This window comes from Rousettus aegyptiacus, unplaced genomic scaffold (genome assembly GCF_014176215.1).
Source record: "Rousettus aegyptiacus isolate mRouAeg1 unplaced genomic scaffold, mRouAeg1.p scaffold_m13_p_8, whole genome shotgun sequence".
NCBI classification, from domain to species: domain Eukaryota; kingdom Metazoa; phylum Chordata; class Mammalia; order Chiroptera; family Pteropodidae; genus Rousettus; species Rousettus aegyptiacus.
The window spans coordinates 82,988,133-83,001,126 of NW_023416311.1; the positions used below are offsets into that span (position 1 = coordinate 82,988,133).

Genomic DNA, 12,994 nt, shown 5'->3' on the forward strand with positions numbered 1-12,994 from the left:
CAGGAAGACATTAGTGACAAGTCTGAAGAAGACATTCCCTAATATTATTGCAAATTAAATAAGAAAAGACTTCAAGAGAATGAAAAGAGAAAAGGTGCCTGGAGCCAATGAATTACAATTGACAACCTAAAGGCAGTTGAAGAACCAATTGCTAGAGTGATTGCAAAGCTATTCATAGTGTGCAGCAGACAGAGCACACCAGAAAGCTGGAACAATGCCTTCAGTTCAGCAATATTGCTTCAAAAGAATAGAAAGAGGGGAATGGGAAGAGCCACTGACCCTGAGACCAATTTCCAGGCAGCTGCACAAACTATATACTGTAATTAAAGGTTTTGACCAGTAATCACAGCAAAGCCAGACTACAGAAAGTCTGGGGAACCAGCAAGATTTATAATGAAGCAGACATCCTTAAAGTATGGAACAAGCAGGTAAGAAAACCAGTCCATTTCTGGCAGTGTCTTTGAAAAGCTCTGCTATGTTAGCACTAGTATGAAAATCACACATTTTTGACCTTCCTATAAGAACAAAAACACATAATGAAAGATACTCACTTTCATCTTTTGAGATGAAAAGAAACAGGCCTTTTTCTTCTTGCCACCTTATTTTTTTTTTCTTTACCTATGAATTTTATGTGCCTTTGATAAAAACAGTGAACTAGACCTGTGCAGTGATACATACAATCAACTGAATGCCTTTCAGAAGCATCCATTCTTCCAAAGTAGATGGGTTCTGGTACAAATGAACTAATCCACACCCAAGTAATCTGTGTATAGAAGCTCATCTCCCTTTTGTTTAGTGGTATCTAGAATCTCACGTTGTTTTTTTTTTCTTTCTTTAGTAGTATCTCTTTACGTGGAATTCCTTATTCAGCCGTGAACAACTCTATTGTTTAAATATTCATTTAACCTCTACCAGATAGATAGCTTAAGAATAGGGGTATCTAGTGGTTTCGAATGAAGGTACAATAACAGGCTTTCAATGTAAACAAGATGCTGTACAAGAATCTTTTGAACAAAAATAACATCTCACTTTGCAAACACCATACAGTTCCCTCCTGACTGAGCCTGTTAGGATCTATGCTGTGTGTGCTATCACAGTGTCCAATAGTGAAGTAGGAATTACCTTCTTTACTGGAAATTCTGACATCTAAATTTGAACACACATAAATCTTTGATCAAAAAAAGTTTTCTGCTACTCAGTTGTAAAAGAAAAGTCGAGTAGGGTTTCACTTTCTTTTCTTTAGGTTTATAATTTAACACATTCAAATGTCTAGATTCAATTGTGTTAAGCAGTGTACAAAGATTGAGTTTAGTTCCTTTCATACCTGAAATAAGATTATGGGGCTTTAAAAAATGTTCTTTTAGGCAGCTTTTAGAATAACATGCTCTTTCAGACAGTAAGTAGCTCCATAAAAACAACTGGAATTGTTTTCAAAAATGATAAGTGAAACCAACTAAGCCTTATGGGAAGGAGGCTCTGCATATAAACTGTAAAATAATTTGGAGGTTACATAGAACAATATCATTTTAACATGTAGAATTTGTAATAAATTATTTATTTTTAGACTGTAGCTATGACTAATAATTCGTCAAGCCAAAACAAGTCTTTACTGAAATGGGCCAGAGTGGAAAATCTGGGTAACTTGTGTATAGTTTAGACAAGTAGAACAAAGAAATTATGAAATGAAAATAAGAGCTTGGCAGGGGAACCCTTAGAGAACAGCTGGTTGGAGCATTACAATTGTTAATGGTGCTATAAAAGAAAGATATTGCATTGAAGAGAAAAATGAATAATCATTAGAAGGATCCTAAAAAAATAAGCCAAAAAGGATCTTGAGATAGAGGTAGTATAATTTATATGAGCTAAGTAGTCATCAGTACTGTTATTGTTATTATTATCATTATCATGCAAAAAGCAAATCATTGTGTCTAGATAAATACCCTAATTTTATAAAACATAAATTCTTAAGAAAGAATATCTTTCTCATTATAAAGATATATATTTTAGCCAGCTCTAGAATAGTTTCATTCAAAATAGTACTTGTCAAACTTATTGGAAAATTAAGTTTAAATAATCAAATTATTTTTATGTGTGGGTAGAGATTTGTAAGTGTAAAAATGCATGTTTTGGACAATAAAAAATAACAATTTCCTATATTTTTATATTTGATGTTTATCTTTAAAGCTCAAGTTTAGACATCTTTCTATTTTTTCTTAATGGCTTTATATGACTTTTATATTAATAAGCAAATTAAGCTCATTTTTTAGGTTAAAGGGGAAAACAGATTTTAAGGTAAAACATGAGATCACCAGATTGCTTGAACCTGTTGTAGTTAACAGAACATTTTTATTAATATATTTATCTCTTTTGCACTTTACCAGAAGTTTTTTTTTTTTTTTTCCTTCATGGTATTAAGTCTTTTAAACTCTTAATCAGCACAGTTTTCTGCTGTCAGGAAATACAGTCCATCCTTAATGATTCTGAAGGTGTGGCGCCCCATTCTTTAATTATTTAACATTAGTCCTAGCAGTGTAGATACAGAAAGTATAGAATATTTTGTTTAAGCTATACTAACTCCATATGAGGGGCTGGACATTGCTTCTTTGTAAAATACTAGATATGGATCTTCGTTTTTATAGTTTTATCTGATAAAAATGGAGTGCAAAAATTGTAATTCTTTTAGTACTTGCTCTTATTTGGATTCTAATTATTCAAAATTTTGCCATCTGGTTCTTTAGCCATCGTAAAACCGAACTGAAAAATGCACGCTATTAAAAATGTCATATTTCTAAGATGTTAGAGCAAGAGATATGGCTGTAATTCCTGGGTTTACTTTCACTGAAATTATTTTTAGAATAACAACTTTTCTCAGGTATAGTTTGTTCACAAATACATATAAGTTTGAGACAAATTTTTGTTGAAATTACTTGATCTCTATTAATGACTAATATCATAAAGAAATGTGTCTATCATTTTCATTTGGATCTCCATGAAGTATTACATAATCTTTAAAAATCCATTCATTCTCACTTTATTTAAAAATCTGAATTATAAATAAAATCACATTACATTTTTAAGAAAGTACAAAAAGGCATACAGTGAAAAGTATTTCGTTTTCTAATTATGTACCCTGTTCCTGTCTAATTGACAACTCTCAGACGTCAGCTACATTATTATAAAACCTTGAATGTTAAAAGGTTAGAAGCACCAATTTAATGAATTTTCCTTAACAACATAATGAAATCTGGACTGTATATTAATGAATGTAATTATCTTAAAGATGGTACTTCTAAGATACTTACAGTAAGATATAATCATTTCAAGAAAACTATATTTCAATAATTTAGTCTCTAGGTTGTTACCATGAGTTTTAAACAGTTTATTGAGTCAAAGGAGGGAAGGAGACTTAGCAGAACTTCAATTCTGATTTCACAAGGATTTAGTTGATTTAATGTGAATGTGCATCTAAGGAGTCATACTTTCATTATAAAAACTTCAAACATATAGATAAGTACAGAAAATAATATAACAGAGAAATTCATTTACTCATCACCCAGATTTAGCAAATATTAACATTTTTACTATATTTGTTTCTAGTCTTTTTTTCTTTTTTAAGAAACAAATTATTAAAGATGCAGTTAAAGTCCTTTTCCTCTCACTTCTTCAGGAGTGAGTCTATCTTGAAGTTGGTGTTTAACTTTTCCAATGTACATTTTTATACCTTTAATAAATATAGCTATATCTCTAAATAATATATAGTAATGTTTTGTGTGATAAAAATTTATGTAAGTGGTTCTTACAGTGTATACTTTGTTGTGCTTTAACATAATTTTTGAGCTTATATGCTATATATAAATCTAGCTTACACATTTTCACTGATGTATTATGTGCCAAGGCATGACTGAATCATTTTATTTATTCATTCTCTCAGTGATAAAGTTTTAGGCTCTTTCTAGATTTTTGAGGTTATAAACAAAGTTGATGAATATCTTTGTGCATGTTTCCTTGCGTATATATGCAAGCATTTTTCAAGTATATCCATGTAAAATTGAAACTACTAGGTCATAGGATATACACATGTTCAACTTGATGGGTATTGAACTTGGCACTTGGGTTTGGAAATGACAAACAATAAGACTTTGATGTCAGAATCTAGATTTAAATCCTTCTTACTGTTGACCAGCTGAGTAATGTAGGGGAAAAACTTAAGTCTTTTCTCATCTGTAAAATGGGGATAATCCTAGACTCTACCTCAAAGCAAATAGTGAGGATTAAGTGAGGACTGAGCACATGGAGTGCTTAGTCAGTATTCATCCTTGCTCACAGTCCTCGGCACCCAACCCCCACCTCTTCCGGACAGGGATGTTATTAGGATTAAATGGCATTGATATCTGTGTCTGGTATAGTATCACGTTAGTGCTTGTTAAATAACAGAAAATGAAACGAAAAAAATCTAGTTTAGGCACAATGTGTTTATATACTTTTGAGGGTGCTTAAAGAATAAATTATAAATACAAAAAAATTGACACAAAAAGCAATGACTACTGTACACAACCCTTACAACTTTTATTATATGAAATTAATTTATTTTCATCCATTTTTAGAGTTCTCATGAGAAACAATTATAAATCATTAGCTTTGATAAAATGTACTTTCTTCTTTGTTGTGAGGAAACCAGGAAAATCAAATCTTTTGGTGATTTTCATGTGTGAAATTTGATACTTAAAGCTGTTTTTTACATTTTTCTAGATGTTATTCTGCCTTAATTTTTTAATATGTCATTTTGCAGTACCGTTAGTAGCTTTAGCTTTAAATAAAAAAAAGTACAAAAGCAAGGTAGAATGTTATACTTTGCCAAAGTGTAAAAATAAGGAAGATGCTTGAACAAACTGTGGCCCTACCTGCAGATTTCTAGATTGCCGTGAGGCCCCACAAAAGCCTAGAAATCTGCTTTTTTATAGCTTGTCACTTGGTGTGTTCTCATGATGTGATTGACAGGCTTGTTGTTTCCTCTCTTTGAAGGCCCAAGAAGCTACTGGGATTGTTTTAGAGCGTTCATCGCACCCGATTCTTACTTTCGGATTTAAATAGAATCTTCTCAAGCCTTAAAAGTGGATTACTTTGCACTACTTTTATTGCTTTTCAAGTGTTTTTGGAAATAATTGAGTGTCCTCCTAAAAACTGGATTTCCTGGAGTGTGTTTTCTTTGGGAGGAAATTTTAAGGCTTAGTTGTAGACTTTCCAAAAGCCCAAAATTTAACAACCAAAATGACCTGACTGAAACAAATTACTTAATAAAAAAATGAACGCAGGGCATAAGAGGAGAAAACGCATCGTATCTCTGTATTCCTTATAATAAATCAGACCTGTGTGTGTGCTTTTTTACCCCCCTTCATTCTCAGTTTCTTTTGATCATTGATCTGGGTGACCCCACGCTCAGGGTTTTTTTTCTTCATTTGACATGGACAGATTTTTGAAGTATAGCTCTCCTTTGGGAACCCCGGGCAGTTCCACTTGACTAACCTGTGATCTAATGAGCAGTAATGCAGGGTTACAGTGGCCATTTTGTGTGCTTTGAGGAGGGTGGCTAGACAGAGTGGGAGAAAGGCGATGTCTACAGAGAAAAAGAGAGGCAGGGTGATGGAACTGTGTGAAAAAGACTTGTTAGCCCGCATTAGTTTGCCTGATTTACTTCACAACAGGTCAGGAAAGGCCAACAGCAGGGTTGTCGTTAAATTGCAAAGTTGGAAAATCTTGCCATTAGAAAGCTTTCAGATCTTCAAGAGCGATTAATTCTAAAGTTGGTTTTAACTCACCTTTGAATTGCAGCAAACAGGGCAGCATCAAACTTTTCTTCAGTCTTACAGATGTTTATGAAATAATTATGTGATTCCGGATTCTTTTTCAGTGTTGTAAGTTTAAAATATATTGTCATGGTTGGTCCATTGTACAATGAGCTTGGATGTGAAAGAGAAGCTGAACACTAAGCGAGTCATTGCACTTTTTTATGCCCTGCGTCCCACCCTTAATGAGGTACCAGCCCTGCCTTTTTTTGGAAATGCTGTAACAGTGCATTTGTGAAGTCACATCCTCATCACTGGAGGATGCTCTTCAGTTCGTCCCTGCGTGTCCATTCTGATGTGTGTGTATCCTCCACTTAGAGTATAGTAAGTGTTAATTGAGAAAACCAAATAAGGTTTCAATGTCCTCTTTCCTCCACCTCAAGTTTAAGCTGGTATATTTTATATCTTACTGTTATTTACACCTTTTCGATAAAAAAAAGTTGACTTACCGAAAAATACCCAAGTTCCTAGAACATGTTGCTCAGCTTAAATGTTATTATAGGAACCTACAAGTGACCTTCTCGAATTTTTAATATTTTTTCCTGCACATTTAAAAAGACTTTGGAGTTTATATACTAGAAAAAGAATTTACAGTTATTGATCACAACACAACTTTTATTTCAGTACCATTTCTGTAAGACTAGCCGATAAAAGCCATTTCCACATGAGATTAAAGAACTGTTGGTGGTGCCAGCTTTTCTATACTGGGGTGTGTGTGTGTGCACGTGTGCACGCGCGATCTAATTATATGTCTGTCTTTCTGTCTGTCTGTCTGTCTATCTATCATCTATAAAGGGAATCTAAAACCTTGTGTTTGAGATAAAAATTGAAGCCCAACAAATGGCAATATTATTACCTGATTGTAGCAGACGTTACCTCAAGCTCCGTGATTACACTTGCCTTAGGGCTATAAAGTGTATGCAGGCTTAAGTGTATTCTTTATGTCATAAGACTACCCAGAAGGTGAATTGGATTGCTACAGTTGTGGTTCAGATGCTTTGGCTATAAGAATTTTGTTCAATAGAATAAAAGTACATTAGATAGACCAAATTTCAGCCTTATATAGTGACCAGAATGTAAAGAGTTATCTGTAGAAACTTATTTGTAAATATGCCTGCCTATCTGCAAATTGGCAGAAGGAAGTTACCCAAAGATGAAAGATACCTTGTTCAGAATTTTAAGCATATTTTAGTGTTTTTTAAAATTTCAGTATTTATTTAACAAAACAACTGTGTTCATTCTCTCGACCAATGTTTTTTGCTTACCTGCTGTATGCCAAATACTGTGCAAGGAGATGCAAAGATGAATAAGTTATGGTCCCTTCACCTACATATAACAAATAGTTGCAATATATTAACGTAAGAGTCAATGGAAATATGTAAAGACTAATATGGAAACACTGAGGAGAGACTAAAATTAATATGAACTAGCACATGTATAGTGCAAGGTATGTTTCACAAACATTATATCAGGTCATTCTTTTCACTGTCATGGGAAGCATGACATTGTTTCCTTATCCATTTTATAAATGAAGGTCCCAGAAATGAAGTAATAAATTACCCAAGATCCATTTCGTAACCTGAACCCAGGCCTTTGACTTTAACTCATCTGCTTTTTCCAGTCCACCACAACAATTTCTTGTCATTGAATTAAAAAAATAAAATAACAAGAATGTTTTATTTGATTTTTAACATATAACTTAATTTTCTTTTTTTCATTTTGAAGGCTTGAGTCAAGTTTTTTCCTTGGATGTTTCTTGCTAGTCGGACAGACCCCAGCTGCCAATTTGCAGTGATTATTATTTTCCAGTATTTCAGGGAGAAAGCCTGCTGATTTGGGCTTAACTTACTGTCCAGTCTGTCTTTGTTTTTAGAAATAACACAAGACTGCATTAAAGAGCTAATGACACCAAAAGCAATTTCTGTAAACACCCAAAGTCCCCCAAAGCTTTCCTGGCTGTGACCCCACCTCTAGCAGCTTTCAGGCTCCATTTATGCATGTGTTTATATTCATCATTTTTATAAATGAGAGACAAGAAGGAGATAGAAAGATAGGAAAGGGTCTTTAGTGGCAAAGAGAACAAGTTAAGAAAAGGAGTGGAGAAATAACACAACAGGTCATATTTTGGGAATTGTTAACCATTCTAAAATGAACAATAAATTTTCTAAATGTAAACCATTCTGTGCTTAGATGGGAAATAAATAACAATCAGAGAGTTAAAAAGTTACCTTTACATTAAACCATAGTTCATTTTTGGGGTACATCTTATTAAATACCTCTACCACATGTGATGGAAGACAGACAGACAGACTGGGATTTTAGATAAACTCATCTGACCTCAAAGGAGCAATGGAATCCTGAATTCTCCCTGTCCTATAGAATGCTGCAGGCACACTGAAGGATAGAAAACACATTAAAAACTATTTCTTAGCTCTCAAGAATCTTGAATCTTGATTTTATACCACTATTCTCTTCTTTGAAATAGTTGATATTCTTCTTAAGAATGTTGTGAATCTACCTTTTATCAAGTTAGTAAATACTCGGGGAAGGAATCTATATTTTCATTACTGAAAACACATGGTTTCCAACTGGGCAGTTTTCAAAACTATTTACTTCATAATGAGGTGATAGTAATTTCCTTTTAGAGATAGATAAAATAAATGATTCAGATGGTGGTAAAAATTAATGTAGCATTTCTAAAAATGCTCTAAAACTTTTATTAGGATACTTAAGAGAAAGTGGTAATAGTTATTTAAAATATCTATCTGAATTATATACCTCAGTGCTTTTGTTATTGTTGTTAATGTTATTTTACCTTTGTGTAGTCTCTATATCATGATTTATTTTGGGGTTATGTTGTATCTTTGTTGGGAATCTCTCTGTTTTACTGTTGAACTCTTTTTTTTTTATTCTTAAATCTTTTTTTTTTAATTCTTAAATTATTTTTATTTTTCAATTATAGTTGATATATTTTAGGTGTACAATATAGTGATTAGACATTTATACAACTTATGAAGTGATCACCCCGATAAGTCTAGTACTCATCTGACAAACTATACACAGTTATAATATTATTGACTATGTTCCCTATTCTGTATTTTATATCCCCATGACTGCTTTTATAACTAGCAATTTGTACATCTTAATGAACTCAAAATCTTTAATATTTTCATATCAAAACCCAATTTAGGTATTTCTAACAAAGTTCATTGAGTAGAATTGTTCTGTTTTTTTCTATATATTTCAAGAAATGGAAGTGCATTTAATGTATTGGAGAATGTGGCACTTTTCAAAAAATCTAAATTAAAACCTTGTAAAGACTAGTCATGGTAGAAGTCAGAAATTTGGTAAACATCAAGATTAACTGCTATGACATTTTCTAAGGCAGGTGGTAATTGTCAAAAATGTATTGACTAGCCCTGTATGGCATATATGCATCAAATTTTGAGAACCATTTTGTCTCTGGGGTAATCATCTGAAATGCTTTTCATCTGTTTCTCTAATTGTTTCACAGACTGCACCTTATATAGAAACCTTCACTCTGAGACCACACTGAAAACACATCTGCACTTAAGGATGCACATTTTAAAAAATAACTGTGTGTGTGTGAATATATTCATGTAAATTGATATTTAAGATAATTCTTGCTTTATAGCAGACTCGATATTCATCAAAATATATTCTGCATTTCCTTTTAATAGAGAAGTCACTTAAATATTATGTAATATTGATACTTAAGAGAGAAAAGAGTAAGTTAAAGTCATTTTTCCGCATTTTGCAAATCACCTTTTTTTTTTTCAAAAGAGGTTTGGTAACCAAAATCAGTCTTCTAATAGGTAGAATACTTGTAGGAAGAATAGTTGTATTGGAGACCTTTGCACCTCCCTTCTGCCTTTAGATTATAAGTCTCAGAATATCCACTGAAGTAAATCCTAGCTCTTTATTTAGGGAAAGATAGCAGTGGAGTAGAGGGGTGATGAACATGCGCATGTGTGTGGAGGGAGAGTTAGTAGACCACCTCACCCCCCTGCAGTGTTCTTACTCTTTGCCCAAATGCTGCCCAAGTTTTTTTCAGTTCATGTTAGGTCAGAATTGGGGTGCTGGTTTGGTCTCAGAGTGAGCCCATCAGGATCCAGAAAACACCCTGGCCCGGACATTTGGCTCAGTGCCAGAATCTCTCATGTTTGATTTGTGCTATGGAGAATGCACCATAGAAGAGCATAAACTCCCTAGACAAGACTTCTGTGAGCCCTCTCCACTGAGCAATAGACACTCTTCCCAGTGATTACCAAGAATTCAATCACATGTCCTTTTCAACACGAACAGGCTGCATCTTTAACATCAAAGCATGGCTTTGTGTTTGACCATCACTCATCCTTTATGAATACTTCCTTTACATGTTTATATGTCATTGTGCCTATAAAATGTGTGTAGGATGTAATGATGATGCAATAAGACTTGAAAAAAATACCCCTAAAATGTATGAATGCCATCTTCTAAGCACAGAGACTTTACATTTATGACATTGTATTGCAGGAAAAAGTGATAAAATTTGAAATGGTACAATTCGGATCTTATTTTTCATATTTAAAATATATCTAGATTTGATAATTCATGTCATTATACAATTTGACAGAATAAAGATCAGCCTAACGATTGTCTGGATTGGGGTTATGTTAGAGACCTGGTCAAAGATATCTCTGGAACCCAGCTCTGTAAGGGGGAGGAAAGCCCTCTGAGGCCTGGTGCCTTGGTGACCGTAGGACTAGAGGACGAAAGACATGAAACACATGGATGTGAACCCTTTAAGAAATAATGCAATGACAAAAAGGTTGATATTCTCTGCATTCCAGACTTCCATGAGAGGCTTTATGTTATTTTGGCAATGCCTCCTTTCCTCTGTTGAAATGGTCATCTGGCTTCTAGCATATGAGCCGTACCAGAAAACCTTTATATGTTTTTGGCTTTTATTTATAAAAAATTCTTTTCTATTTCATGCTTTGTCACCTATTTAATTATGAATATGCCTATGGACCTTGTTTGTTTTATCCTTCTTTTGTCCTTTTATTCAATATGAATTTATTGAGCACCTGCTTATACATTCAGGATAAATAGAATTTACTTACTCTTTACAACCAAACATCTTCAGTCCTGAAGGTATTGACAAGAATAGCCAAGGTTTCTAAAGCCAAATGCCAGAACGATTCCAAATAGGTTTTGGGCATCATTTGGAATAAATATTTAGTATAGAGCTTTACAAGAAGAGTACTTTTGTATGTATATCTTAGCCCTAAAAGTTCTGTGATAAACATGTATTGATTCCATATCCTACTGTTATTTTTTTTTTAAAAAAATTCAACAGTCTGTCCATTAGCGACATGTAAGTAGCTGGAGGCAGGGGAGGGAGAGGAATGTACGGAAATGTGTCTGACTTGGGATGTCTCGTTTTCCAGAATCCCTGCCAAGGCCTGGCAAGCCCAGAAAGGCAGAGGCTGGCACTATTCCCTGCCACTCCCCGCCGTCCATGGCATACCCCATCAGACGCCTGTTCTAGGCGTGACCCAGATTCCCTAGCTGATGCCTGGGTCCAGCAGGACCCACTGCATTTTTTTTTTTTTTCTGTTTCCTCATCTCTTCATCTCAAGTCTTGCTCAGCAATTAAGTTAAAGAAATGCTGCAAAGGCCAGTGCCAAAATGTGTTTGCCCTTCTTCTTAGTGGCACAAACCCAACTGTCAGTTGACAGGTGGGCATACACCCCCTGGGGAACAGTTAACTTCCTGCACCAGATGGAGTTTTACTGGTCCAGGAGAAGGCCTACAACTGGGTTGATGGAACAGATGCTCTGCAGACAGTCTCTGGACCTCAGCTTTCCTCATCTTCCCTTCTTCTATCTTCCCTCACTGCATATGTAGATGAGTAGAGCTCTGCAGCATGATAGGATATTTCCAAGCTGAAAGTTTTTCTCTTAGCGTGATGTTCAAGTAACAGTTCCCAGCCCTTCAAAACTTCAGAAATAAAGTCTATAAAAACAGAGATATGTATAGCTTATGGAATTTGAATAGTGACCTTAAAAAACATAGGTTATGAAAACATTTATATTAGCATTCGCCAAAAGGTTGTTTGGCTACTGTTAGCAGTGTTGACGCTCTGAATGGCTTTTCAACCTCTCAAACTTATTTGTGGTAGATGATCATATATAAAAGTAGTACCTTTCAGATTTCTAAAGTGTGGAAGAAACAATTTCCTCTGTGGTCTGATATATTTCCTTGTTTTATTACAAATAATTGAAGAAATGTGGAAGTGGATTTTTATGATATCCAACCTAGTACTTAAAAAGTGTAGAGGAAATTAAATCTATTGAAACTCTTGTTTTTCCAATAAGAAAATACCGGTGTTTTTGATCCTGACTTTCAACCATAAATCATCTGTATTATGACAGATGGCTCATCAATTTCAGTAAAGGGAGTCTAAGTACACCTTCTTGTTATAGCCTCTCGTAGTTGTGTTACAGATATATCTTGTGACATTATATCCTCATGTAAAAGAAGGTATCATGCCAGACTCACTTTTTTTTCTCTATAGTTCGAGGACTTTATAATTACCCTCTTTTTTTCCTTCCTTCCTCTCTCTTTCTCTTATTTCCTACCTTTGGTACTCCTTCCCTTTCTCCTTCCTCCCTTCCCTCCTTTCCTTATTATGAAATATATGAAAAATGTAAAACTATATGTAGTTAAAGAATATTTTTTCAAATGTCAGTGTCCCCACTACCTACATCAAAGACTAGACCACCACCAGTGCCTTATGCATCTCTGTACCCCTCATTTGCATGGCTCCCCCTACCTCCCAACCCAGAAGTGAAGTAACCACTGTTTTGAATTTCGTGTTGCCTATTTCTTTGCTTTTTATACTTCTGCCACCTATGTATATGCCTCCCTCATACTGTATTGTAGAGTTGTGCCTATCTTTTGAACTTTATGTAGATTAGCAATCACACTAAATGTGTTCTTCTGAGATTTCCTATTTTTGTCCATGATAATTATTTTGAGATTCATCCATGTTTATCTTGGAGGCTGTGATTCATACCTCTTTGTTGCTATATATTATTCTGTCATATGAGCATATCACTGTTTCTGAACATATCTTATGTATA

The 12,994-nt window shown here is 34.3% G+C and overlaps 1 protein-coding gene across 9 annotated transcripts in view; it reads left to right on the plus strand.

Moving 5' to 3' along the window:
* Positions 1–12,994, plus strand: part of ARL15 (ADP ribosylation factor like GTPase 15) — a 366,598-nt gene that overhangs the window by 194,518 nt on the left and 159,086 nt on the right. The window contains exon 6 of one of the 9 annotated variants that reach the window (XM_036225306.1): positions 5,023–8,819. The exons of the other annotated variants lie outside the window; for them this stretch is intronic. Coding sequence (XP_036081199.1) covers positions 5,023–5,091 — 69 coding nt within the window. The 3' untranslated portion in view covers positions 5,092–8,819. Of the gene's footprint in view, positions 1–5,022; positions 8,820–12,994 lie in introns of those variants that run through there. 9 annotated transcript variants of the gene reach the window in all.